Source organism: Eleutherodactylus coqui, chromosome 7, assembly GCF_035609145.1.
Source record: "Eleutherodactylus coqui strain aEleCoq1 chromosome 7, aEleCoq1.hap1, whole genome shotgun sequence".
NCBI lineage: Eukaryota > Metazoa > Chordata > Amphibia > Anura > Eleutherodactylidae > Eleutherodactylus > Eleutherodactylus coqui.
In genome coordinates, this window is record NC_089843.1 from 149064765 (window position 1) to 149078260 (window position 13496).

Below are 13496 nucleotides of genomic sequence, written 5' to 3' on the forward strand. Positions count from 1 at the left end.
AACATCCATACGAGACACAGAATGTAATGCCAATCTATAGCATGGAATGGTGTAACAAGCCTCTGAGAACCCGGGTTATGTTCGTGCTCCAGAGTGTGACGTGAGAGCTCACAGATTACTGGACCGAGGATTGGAGGATATGTCTGTACCTTTTCCTCATAGTAGGATTCAGACTTGATGGAAATGTGTCTTTTTTCACAACTACCGTGTTTCCCCGAAAATAGGTCCTACCCCAAAAGTAAGACCTTCAGGAGGCTTGAAATATAATGCCTCCCCCAAAAATAGGACCTAGCTCAGGTGCCCGAGAAAAAAAAATCAATACTCACCTGATCTGCGGCGTCCCGATGGTCTCCGGAAGCGCTGCAGCGGCCTGGCGTCCTCCTCATCTCACAGCTGTCTTCTGCTGGTGACGGGGCTTTGAATACCCTGCCTCCAGCAAAGCGAGCGCTGTGATTGGCTAATCCAGTGCTAGCAGCCAATCACAGCTGGCACTGAATGAGCCAATCACAGCCATTCAGTGAATGACAACAGACAGCTGCGAGACGAGGAGGACACCGCGCCGCCGGACACCATCGGGAGGCATCGGGATGCCGTGGACCAGGTGAGTATAAGGCCCCCCCCCCCAAAAAATAAAATAAAATAAGACACTGTACCCTTTTGGGCAAAAAAATATGACACTGTCTTATTTTCAGGGAAAACCGGTATGTAACTATATGCAACTACAAACATCACTAATATGTTGCTACATTCAAATAGATACAGAGACAGTTTTAGATTTTAAAATGAGTCATTGCTAAGAATAAGATCAAAAGCTTTCATCTGAAACATTAGCTCTTAATTAATAAAGCCAATAAGATGTATATTCTTGATAGTGCAGCTTTTATAGATGTTGTATTGAAGGACATGCTGTTTTGGACCTATTCATAAAGGAGTTCTCCCACTTCTAGCAGACAGCTCCGTATATTGCACAGTGGCCCAGGCTGGTACTACAGGCTGAGTCCCTTCAATAGAATTCAGCCTACAGCACCAACCCAGGCATTGCACATTGGTACGGAGCTATGTGAAAAACACTAGAGGTGGGACAACCTCTTAATAAAGAGTAACATGAAGAGGTGTAGCAGTTCTTGGACCCTAATGCAAAACACACAACACAACCTACCTTGTGACATTGATAACACTGGAGTCTTTTTATGTGTAAGGGGCCCTCTTAGACACCATGGCCAAGAAAAGGCTGCAGCCCCCTGCACCCCTCTTAGCTACACCCTGAGTCTATAATTCACATTATGGTTAAAGAAAAGTGAAAGTACTGTATTGTAATTACTTAACTTACAACCCAAATCTACCATTTTAACGTGTTACGTTAATAGCCCATTTATTAGTTACATTGCACTTGGAAAGCAGTAGGGTAACAAGTAATAGCGGTATTTAGTAGGCGGTGAAAGGGCCACTCTGGTGAATTTTTTCCCCCATTCATTATGTAACTAGTCCCCCAGAATATATAAGAAGGCTAAACTTTAGAGTTGTCTTCCTCACGTGGGTCATTTCTGAGTAGCTGAGATATACTTGGCCTTATGGGTTTACCAATTAGACAGCTCTTCATGGAGGGGATAGAAATGTCTATCACAGTTACTGCTGGCTCCTGTCACACAGTTATAATGAGGGAAATCACAGCTTAGCCTCATAACTGAATATGTATGATCTGTATTTTATTTAAATGAAAACAGAATGCAGAAGGTAGTGGCAATGTCCTCCCAGTCAGCAGAGATGGTTTTGGCTCTAGCTAGTCATCTAAAGTGGCACTGATGCATTATCAGTGTGTTAGCAGAGCATAGAGAAAATGAGAAGGAAAAAATCTCAACATGGTGCCTGAAAAGAATCAGACAGGAAGCTGCACTGCAGGTAGGTGATTGCAATATACATATAAGTTGTCCAGAGTGTGACAGGCAATCAGGTGAGGGGGTGCAGGGATGGAAAAATATGTTTTCGCCAGAGTGGCCCTTGACGTTTAGAGATGTGCAATTCTTCCATACCACTAGATTATAAGCATGCAGAGCCACACATGACACATACAACCACTCCATGCAGGTTGATTACCGTAACTGTAATGGCAGTAATCCTCTGATGACAAGCCATGGTGACAAGAAATAACATTGGACTCATTATTAGATCATACAAGAATATTTCAAAGGTTTTTTTTCTTCTGCTGAAACAAATGTAGGATGTTTACGCAGCAAAGGTTTTGGCAAGTCTGATAAATGTACAGCGGATGTGATCCAGCCGCCGGTGGTGACAACACCATTCGGCGCAGTTTAATGCGAGCGCCTGTTCCCAAGAGAACCGGAATAGAACCGTAACTGTCATATATAAAATACTTGTTACCTCTTAAACTAACTAGCATTTCAAGCGTGCAATAAATCATGTGTGTCCGCGGCAGATGATGTCAGGCAATCATCGCAAGAATATCTCTATATTACAGCCAGCCAGCAGCATTCAAAGAGACAGTAAAGGAGACAGAATGGTTTAAGGACTGCCAGAAAGTCCCTGTGATTAATGAACTGCCCTGCACTGCAATGAAGACTTGATAAAGCTACCTATGAAAGGAAGCCCAGTTCTCCGCAGAACAGTGGTCATAAACTAGACAAATATTCCCTAATAGCTGCACATAAACATGCAGTGCCTTACCTGCAATGCCTCCTGAATATTTCCATTGTAATCTATGATTTCCGTTGCTCCTTGATCACCCTTTTGTCCTGGAGGTCCCTGTTTTAAAAAAAAAATGTCAAGTCGTAATTTACTGTCCTGATTACTCATTTATTTGTCTGTCATGGCAAAAAGCCCTTCTATGTATAAAAAGAAGACAAACTCAATCAAAACTGAATTAATTGATATATTAATTAACCCTTTCCAATCCACTGTTTGACGTCTAAAGATATTCCGATTGAAGGCTGTACAGCTCCAATGTCAGAAAATGTCCAGCAGGGTATTCTTACTGTAGATTACTGGCCGCTCTGTTGTCGGAGGCCTCTCCAGCATGTCAGATACCGCAGTACTGGCTCTAGCCAGCAGATGGCGCCATTGTATAATGGCAGAAAGAGAGAGCCCCCTAGGAAACTCTGAATCCAAAATTGGATTGCAAAGGATTAAACTCTATATATTTAGAATTAGTTTTTTTGTGCTCCTGATCGTTGGTTAGTAAATACGCTAAACATATTAGTGTCCTGTGTTTTTTTTCTTGGTTCTAGATGACAGCACTTATATTACTCTTTGTACATTTGGACTTAGATAGTAAAGATGAAAAAAGCCTTCATTAAATAGTGTCACTGCTATGGGAAATTACTCCTGTTTCCTCATGATTGGGGTTTACCTACATAGGGAAACTCCTTTCCACATGCACCACAAGACTGGTGCATGAAGTTTGACTCACAGCTGAGCTCCGAGTCATGGAGGTGGGCCGCGCTGACTTCTCCCTGCCTGCATCTTGCAGACTGACAGTTTTCTTTCCTTTTGTGTATAAGGAGAGAGCTGCCACTCTGCTGCTGTTTGTGGGGAGGCCGAAGCAGTCTGCTTCCATGACCTGGAGCTCAGATCTGAGTCAAACTTCATGAACCTGGTGACAGAATCCCATGAAGGGCACCAACCCAATGGTCGCAGTACAAGAGTAAAGGATGAAAAAAAACAGGTCTTCCAGGGAGATTGGCCAATTTTGTTTTCTTTTAAAATCCCACCACCCTCTCCGTTCTACCAGTATATACCCACTTCATAATTATCCTTAAAGGGGTTGTCCATTATTTAAAAGACAAAGAAAATTAGAATGGTAGCAGGAGAGTTGATAAAATAATAATACAATAAAGAATACTCACCTATTTAGCCCCCCATCATGTCAGCATTGATGATTCTGTGACCCCTGATGGTCTTTATTTACAGTGCTGCCACATTGTATACCTATGTGACTGTTGCAGCCAATCACTGGTCTCATTGGTAAAACCTGCATATAGGCATGAAACACCTGAGGTCAATGATTGGCTGCGGTGATCACATAGATGGGTATGAAGCCATCATTGCAGGGAAGAAAACCAAGATAAGCATGAACCCGAGCATTGGCAGATGGCGGATAGAACAGAGAGTATTTTTTCTTTAAATTGTTAAAATCTCCGAAAACCCTTTAAAGGGCTTATTCCGACATGCGTTTATGGTTTTCACGCCCAGCCGATATACGCTGTCCCTCTCTGCAGGGGGAGGAGGCGGGCCTGGCCGGGAGCAGTGCACTGAGCTCCTGCCCCCTCTTCACTCTTTGCAATAGGAGGGGAGGGATGAGGGCGGGGCTAATTTCCATACCACCCACCCCCTTCCCATTGCGAATAGTGGTGAGGGGCGGGCAAAGGGCGGAGAAAGGTTGGGAGCTCAGTGCACTGCTTCTGTCCTGGACCGCCTTCTTCCCCTGCATATATCTTGAAAACCCGGCCGATATACGCACATCGGGATAAGCCCTAACACAAGTTAAACCACAATGTTAAAAGTTTTACTTGGTTTTTAAAATTTAATTGTTGCTGGCCTTTGCTTTTATACTAAAAGAGATTATTTTACATAAAATACATAAGGTGAACCAACTCAATGTTAGCTGTAAAGCAACAATGCCATCCAGATTAACATAGGTAATAACCAAAACAAAACTTACTCTTGGGCCAGTAGGGCCTGCATCACCCCTGCTTCCAGAATCTCCCTGAAATGACAGAATATTCAATTTAGTAATAATAATGTAAAAGCCAAAGCCCCCGTTACTTACATACAGTGTTTTCATGTATGACAAAGTTGTGCTGCAACAAAGCACGCTCAAAGGAAAACCAGTCCTGATCCATACCAGTAAACCTACTGTCCACTCCATGACTAGCATTGTCCCCTAATCATGGATTAAGCAGCTGTCTATGGTGTGTGAACATAGCTGTATTGGTGGCTTCACATGGTAATCCTGGGAACAGCTGAGACAGACAGGAAGACGCTGAGGACATGAGTCAGTGTCTCTGAGTGTAGTTCCAGTAAAAGATCCAGGGCCACCTGTGTGCATCTTGATTTGTGCCCTACTGTCACTTGTTGCACCAAAGCCAATGTAAGCCCACTGCCATGTCAGTAAAGGAACGCAGTGAAGTGAACCCATAAAAATAACTGAAATAATGAAGAGGAGTGAAAGTGGATATATTACTAGAGGAATAATGGAGGCATAATGAAGCTATAACGATATGAACTTATAGCACAACAAAGCTTTGAAGCTCTGAACTTATGGAATAATAACTGTTAGGTTGTGCAGCTGGAACTTGTCGTTCTATAGGTTTCCGTGAGCACACCTTTACAGGTGAGGGTTAATTGAAGTGGCTGGATGTGGTATTCTTCAAGCAGCCAATCCCCCTAGTCTGCTGCATATAAATACCAGCTTCTCTTCCCAGAGAATGCTGGTCATTTTATCCTGTTTATGCATTCTGTGTTAATCCCACTCTGAGCTTTGTTTTATGCATATCTAGTCTGTAGTATCTCTCAGCTTCCCTGAGGACAGTCCGGACACCTGTAGTCCTTGTCTGCATCATATGCAGATCCCCTCCCCCCTTCCTTTTTACAGGTGCGGCCTCAGATGTCTGATGTCTTATGTGGGTGTCAGATGGGTGATGCCTGACACTGTTCCCCGTATGTCAGTACAGCATCTGACTCTTTCACCTTGGTGTGAGGACACTTCTGCTAGCAATGGTTTATCTGTATTCATGTGAGCTCTGAGTGGGGTTTCTGGGTTGGGTTTCTCTGTCAACCTAGGGTTTTGCATTTATGCAGGATGTGTGGTGTGTGTCTGTGCAGGTGGCTGTACATGTGTGTGAACAGCGACATGTTCAGTGTCTGTGTAGGTTTCCAGATACCAGGTGTGAACAGTCCTGTTCTGTGAGTTGGTGTGAGCTGTGTCCTGTCTTGCTGTGGATCATTTGCCATGCCATCTAGGGATAGGTAGGTCCCTAGGTTCTAGCACAGGGTCATCCTTATTGGGACGATCGCCCTGCTTGCAGGCAGGTTTTTCTGTGGTGGTTGTCCTGTTACAGTAGGGCTATGTTATGTCTACCCGTGAGACCAGTTCGCAGTCCTAACTTAGTATTCAGTGTGCATTTTGTGTGTGATTATGGTGTTTGTGTGAACGCCTTCTTGAGTCTGTGTTAAGTCTTGGTGCCCTGGTGTGCTCGGCGGATGAAACAATAATGCTTTGGAGCTCTGAACTTGAGGGATGAGAAAGCTGTATAGCTGTGAAGCTATAGGAGAATGAGTGTGGAACAGTGAACATGTCAAACAATGAAAATGTGCAGCTGTGTACTTGTGGACAATGAAACTGTGGAACCGTGAACTCATCAGATGAAAAAGCTCTTGTGCTGTAAACTTGTAGAACAAGGAAGCTGTGGAGCTGCAGGCTTGTGCAACAATCCCATTAATTGATAGTCTTGTCATTGCCTTGGAATTTCTAGAAATCCACTAATCATTCTCATTTTTAACCAAATGGTCTGATGAACATATGTTCTGCTGAATTAAACTCTGCAAGATTTATATTATTAAGGGAATAGAAGAACCTAATGGGATGGATCTGTGCCAAGCAGCTATTGTTATTCAGCTGAGACAGACGATTAATAGCATTATCCCTCATTTCTTTCAACATTCTTATATTACACTCTATCAAAGGTTGAATGCACTTCGTGTATATAAGTTTATCGCGATTCAGATACTGTATCTTGTCCATCTCGGTTCTGTGTACTGGAGACTACTTCAGAATGTGTATTAACATATAGTGCAGTCCATGTACAGAAACAAAATGCACATAAGATTATACTTCAATTATTAAAAAGTACCATATATTATAACTACCGTATGTAGGACATAAGAAACCGACATTTGTTATGGACTCTCATACCACTTTTCGGGTTTCATGTTTTCTGTATACAAAGGATATTGGTTCTCATAAAGGGTAGGTTTGATTTGCAGAATTGACATCTGGTTATGTTTAGCTTACAAGCAGAGCATTAAATCACAATCTACATACAAATAATCACACATAATTTTAGAGGTTTCATTATTATCTTATAGTACCATATAACATAGAAGTAGTCTTTAATTAAAATGACTTTTTAGGTAAACTCACAAGTCATTGGCCTCACTAATCTCATTTGTTTTACTCATGATAAGTAAACCACTAATGTTTCTAAACTATTTCTGTCTTTGTATCTTGATTGTGAAAACAGTTTTAAAAGAAAAACGCTAGAAAATAATGAATTACTTATAGGTAAAATAGTTGTAGTTTCATGCTCATGCCACTAGATGGAGCCATAGTAGAGGAGTGAAATATACAGAAGAGAACACACACTTGTATATACAATTTAGTAACAGTAATTCATTAAGACAAGCATACAGTTATTCTCTTAAAGGGGTTTCCCAGGACTAAAATATTGATGACCAACCCTAAGGATAGGTCACCAATATCTGATCAGTGGGGAGCTTCCACTCGGGACCCCTGCTGATCATCTGACTGAAGAGGCCACACTGCTCTCGGCTTCTTCTTAAGTCAGTGGTGTCATGTTCGTGGGTCACATGGCCTAAGAGCTCAATCAAGAGAATAGGAGTGAACTGCTATACCAGGCACAGCTGGAAATGTATGCAATGAAGTAGCTCAGCGCTGCGGCAACTTCCAACAGCTCATCAGCGGGGGTCCTGAGTGGCAGACCCCCACCAATCCGACACTGATTCTTAATCCTGAGGATAGCTCATCAATATCTTAGGGTGTTTTTAGATAGAATGATTATATCATTGAAAAAATCATTCCAATGAGCAATAATTGCTCCGCCTAAACGTGCGCCAACGCCAGAACGATGAACGATACTTGTTCGCTTTTCACTCGTCATTCATTTTCTGCAGGCATAAAAATCATTGTTGGCTTAATCATTTATCATTTGGTTTAAACAGCGCTCATTCAGTACTTCTCATTCACTTCTACAGTGAATGTGAAAAACTGAACAATTTCTCGTTTGAACAAGTCAACGATGTATCTGCCTGTCTAAACTGGTTGCACAAGCGAATGAGCTGGCGATGACATCACTCGCTCATTGAAACGATAAATTGGCTTGTCTAAAAGGACTCTTAGTCCCAGAAAACACCTATAAGTGTAACAGGTGGAGGGATTTACTCTCACTCTTCAACTGAAGATAAGTGGGCCTGCTGCTTTGATGAAACCTGGAAACTTTAGCTCCGCCCCCAGATGACCTCACTGCAGGGGAGCAGAGCTGTTAGAGTTAAAAGGACTAGTCCTGCCACCTCATGTGACTTGATAGCCGTCTTTGGAAAAGGACATATGTGTCGAAACAGTATAAATCTACAGCTCCTGGACTGTAGCTCCGCCCCTACTAGTGCGGGAAAGTCTGAGTAGGAGGGGAGAGCAGGAAGGAGCCATATAAAAAGTTTAAGAACTGCACCACAGCCCAGTCCAGGGAGACAAAGGAGCAGCCTGGCCTGCATTGTGTGGTGCGGCTAGTGGCATGGAGCAGCCTCATCTGTTCCCCAGTGCGGGCAGAAGGGAAGGTCCTATATTTCCATTGGCTGCAGTGACATTGAGGGACTAAATGCTGCTGAATCGAGCATTATACCAAGTGCTGCTGGGACCAACGTTGTAAGCCAAAAGCCAACAGGTGAGAGTATTTCCGAGGGCTTCCATGCATGCCTATTACCAGGAGCTTTGTACCAAGAGTGAGATGTAGCAGAGAAAGGACTATGTTGGTGACTGGGGGTGCGCCGCTGGACCCTCAACTTTAGAACTGCCGTAAAGGACTTAGCACTATGGAGTAACCTATATCTAGAAAAGTGGTCACTGGAATCAGATGGGAGTGCACCCTTTCCCCCGGTACTGTTAAGTACCTTATGGGACTACCTAAAAGGGTTCATGCTAACAAATGGTGTTAACTATAGTGCAAGGCCTGGACTAGTTAGTCAATAGGATGATGTAATGGGTATGTGCTTATTACAGTTTTTACGGCGCAGCAAGGCACTTGGTGTATAAAGAAGGTAAAGACTGATAGTAATATTTGCATATTTCGAGTTATATGTGACACAGTGATAAAGCCGCAGACAGCAGTATAGCGGACAAGGCTGCCGCGCACTTACTGAAAGTATTCGGATGTTTGACTCTGAGGAGTGTGGGCTGAATGTAAACTGAAGTAATTCATGAGAAGTGCATATTTGAGTGAAGGCGTCCGTGCATGTATTATGTGAGATGTATTAGGCCCCTGTATGGGGTATGTACGGTGAGTGTTGAGTGGCTAACCAGCTTCCACATGACTTGGATACAAGGAAGCTGGATGCAGAATCCCAGCAGCTGCCAGTGTGAGTGAAAGTACCTGAAATTATAGTTAGAGCCCTGCATGTATATAGATCAGAGCCCTGCATGTATATAGATCAGAGCTATTAAACAGGGAGTCGCTAAATTCTAACCAGATCGGGCATATATGTTAAAAGCCTGCGCTGACATTTGCCTTGCTGCTGCCACTTTAGAGAAACTGAAAAGTGATGATGGTAGCGTAACGTTCAAGTATATATACCCCCCCGTGGAGCGCTAATGTACATATTATTCATCTTTCAGTTAAAATTGTTTATTATTGCAACAAACTAACTCCGTTTCCATCTGTCAGCTGCTGCATCATACATACCATCATCCATCTGTTACACGGGCATTACACAAGAATACTGTCAGAAAAAAGCTACTGACCTTTGACCCTTTTGAGCCTCTACTTCCAGATTCACCAGTTTCTCCCTGGGACATGCAAAGTTCAGGAAAGCAAGTATAGACTGAGATTAGATAGCAACAGAGGAATAAGATAGTTGTAGATCTGAGATATACAGTGCAACATGCCAGAAAGGTTATAGGTGACGGAGAACTCCAGTTTGACTATTGCAATTAAGCAAACTTCTACATACCGTACCTACGTCAAAGGTAAAGAGTTAGAACTAGTGTAAAACATATATGTAGGGCTGCCACTAGAGATGAGCGAGCGTACTCGCTAAGGCAAACTACTCGAGCGAGTAGTGTCTTATGCGAGTACCTGCCTGCTCGTCTCTAAAGATTCGGGTGCCGGCAGGAGAGAGCGGTGAGTTGCGGGAGTGAGCGGGGGGGGGGGGGGGCGGGGGAGAGTGAGAGAGAGATCTCCCCCTCGTTCCTCCCTGCTCTCCCCCGCCGCTCCCCACCCCCCGCCGACACCCGAATCTTTTGAGACGAGCGGGCAGATACTTGCATAAGGCACTACTCGATTGAATAATTTGCCTTAGCGAGTACGCTCACTCATCTCTAGCTGCCACCCTTCTCACAAAAAATACCAGCCAAAATTGGAGTAGTTTCGGGGGTGGCGCTTGACTCTATATGGGCTCATAGTCCCCTTCTACAGCGATCCGAAATACATATATAACTTGTAGCGGAAGCTAAACTTTACAGTATTTGCTGAGTTTTCACCAATGCCAGCCTTCCCGTAAAAATACTGGTCAGGTCATAATTAATTTCTGTCCCGGTGGCATCCCCATATATATATGTGTCGATAATAAACCTGCCATAGCATAAATTGTGGGTCCCTGGTGTGTAATCCTTGTACTTTCAGTGCTTTTGAAGATATAAAGCCCATAGATACTAATACAACAATACAACCACAGGAAATCAGAAGACAGATAACTAGAAGTAAGATGACCTAATATGGTAGAATAGTGCTATGTAGTAGTATCATCATGAAGGTCGGGTGCTATAGGCAACAGTTGCCAAATAGTCATTGTTCACAGAGTTACACAATGGGAGAAGGGGGAGAAGATCCAATAAATCTTATGGTCATAACGCTGCAGTCAGGAATTTACAAGCTGAAAGAGATATCCTGGCTTCCCATGATACATCTTAATATATGGCACACACACTCATGATGTACGGCTCAGGAAAGTTCATAGCCTAAGTTCATGACTGTAATTAAGGGATACCGTAGGAGACAGGTAATTATTGAAAAGCATTCAAGGAAGCCACTTAATATATCACTGGTTTTATGATGTCATGAATGTTTCGGGAGGTACACCGCGAGGTGTAAATATGTGGTCTCCCGGACAATGATTAAAAACGTATGTGAGCACAGTTCTTGGGAATTTATGAACAGACTAATAAAAAGTGATATAATTAATGCCAGGAGAAGACAAAAAAAGAAATATTTATTATCTATTGTAGAGTAATATAGTAACATAGTCACAGGAAAGAGTTATGGGACAAATAAGTCACATTTTACTAGTCAGCCGGAGAACACCCATTATATACGCCTAGGACATACCTTTGGACCTGGCACTCCTTGGAGACCTCTTTCCCCTCTTCCTGGAGGTCCAAGTTCACCACGTTCCCCCTATAAATGTTAAAACATCACATGCTTTATATTAACCTTAAAGCCTTATTCCCTGCTCCCTTTTACCGATCTTACTTAACCCTTTGGTCTTCGTAGATGACCACTTTTTCCCTACTTATTTGCATTTCATCCCCTAGTCCTCCCAAATTATCCCAAGACTGGGAGACATTTTCCACGACTGCTTCTGTCTTCATGGGTGGAATCTTCCTGCCCTGATCTCTCCCATTCCCTGATGTTTGTGACCATGATGAGGACTAGATGCTGTCATCAGTGAGACAGGATGTGATGTCATTTGATTGATAAATGCCCATTGAATGACATCATTTGGGACTGAAAGGGCATCGTGCAGGGAAAGGACTGTAGTCATGTCAAATGGCATGTTGTACTGTATCCGGCACGTTTCTTGCTACTGAACTTAGGCTTTAGGCTGCCCTCATATGGACCAGAAATGCTGCTGAATTTCTGCTGGCGGAATTGCTGCGATAATTCTGCAGCATTTATAGTGCAATGGTGGGAAAATTCCCACACTTAATCTGCAGTGTTTTTGAAAAACATTGCGGATTCTAAATCCACAGTGAGTCTATTTATACTGCGGATTTACGCTGCGGAATTCAACCCTTGACATAGAAGGGTTAAATCCCGCAGCAGACCCGCAATTAAAATGTGGCCAAATCTGAGCCATTTAGCTGTGAATTTGGTGCATATTTGCTGCAGGTTTTCCACTGTGGAAAGCCGGCAGGGAATATAACATATGTGAGGGTGTTTATAAACTATCCAAAAAGTTAGAGCAAAGACTGTTACAAAGAATATTCCCCATTCTCTATTATTGTGGAAATAGTTTTTTTGGCCCGCCATTAATTGCTTTGACTACAGAAATAAATAACATTATGGCATCTGTAATGCTATAACATGTTACATTCTATTCTTGCAAGGCCTCCTTACTCAGCCCTCATGCTCCCAGCCACCCACAGTACAAAGCTCTATTTACTTGAATGGAGTTGCATTGCAGTTTCTTACATATCAGATGGCCAGGAGCACAGCTATACAGGAGGGATGCAAAAAGGTCTGTAGTCCCACAGGTTGGCTTCCCACCATTCCCAGTGCTATGGCATCTTTCAGTGATATGCCATAACATTAGAAGGTAAGAATTATCAGTTTAATCAGATTTTTTAAAAACACATGGGGGGAGAAACTTTTTAAAGTAGTATAATATACATTCATTGCTGAAAAAATCTGTTACCTAGAAAAAGTTGTCGGAACTGATTGAAACTTTCTCTGTGTGACTGTAATGTTGATATATGTGATTACAATATCAGAGCAAAAGGAGAATTTATTGTGGGAAACGGACGCCTTGAAGGGAGGCTCTAGTACCTTGTTGTACCGCCTCTGGCTTGGATACAAGATGTGATACGGGTGGGCATGGTGGCTCTAGTACCCTGTTGTACTGCCTCTAGCTTGGATACAAGATGTGATACAGGCGGGCATGGAGGCTCTAGTACCCTGTTGTACCGCCTCTAGCTTGGATACAAGATGTGATACAAGATGTGATATGGCTGGGCCTGGAAGCCCTCAGCGAAGCACTTGGAAATGGTTCTGACAGGCACAGGGTCTGTAATGATGGTGCCACTTATCTCTCTGATGGAGGATGATCAGATAATCCTCAATACTGGTGGTCTGTTGGGGGTTCTGATCTCGGTCGCCTTGTGTGCCCTCACGCATCCACTGGTCCCATCTTTTCCTAACAGTCTGGTCAGAATAGCCCAAGCAGTGGGCAATTCATCGATATGACCATCCAGCTTCTCACATCCCAATAATGTGCCCCTCTCAAACTCTTAACTGGGTGAAATCTCTTCTCATCCTCGTAGAGGCGTCTAGTGGTCAACAAGCTCTACACAAGCAGAAGAAGAGGTCACTACACACAAGGAGCCTCCGAGAGCCTCTTATAGGCCAAGGGGGCAACCACTTTTAGGGCCTAAGGAGACAAGACCATTCATCTAATCACACCACAACTCTTATCATTTATATATGTGCCTGAGATGTAACTGCATGCCGGGTTTTGCATCACAATGACAGTTTCTA

General features: G+C 43.2%; 1 protein-coding gene across 1 annotated transcript in view; it reads right to left on the minus strand.

The window, feature by feature from the left end:
- The window catches only part of COL25A1 (collagen type XXV alpha 1 chain), a 404320-nt gene that overhangs the window by 47968 nt on the left and 342856 nt on the right, over window positions 1-13496 (minus strand). Inside the window, exons 20-24 of the mRNA XM_066573822.1 lie at window positions 11349-11417; window positions 9767-9811; window positions 4676-4720; window positions 2683-2760; window positions 2095-2118 (exon numbers count right to left, since the gene is read on the minus strand). Of these exons, the coding sequence (XP_066429919.1) occupies window positions 2095-2118; window positions 2683-2760; window positions 4676-4720; window positions 9767-9811; window positions 11349-11417 (261 nt within the window). The remainder of the gene's footprint in view (window positions 1-2094; window positions 2119-2682; window positions 2761-4675; window positions 4721-9766; window positions 9812-11348; window positions 11418-13496) is intronic.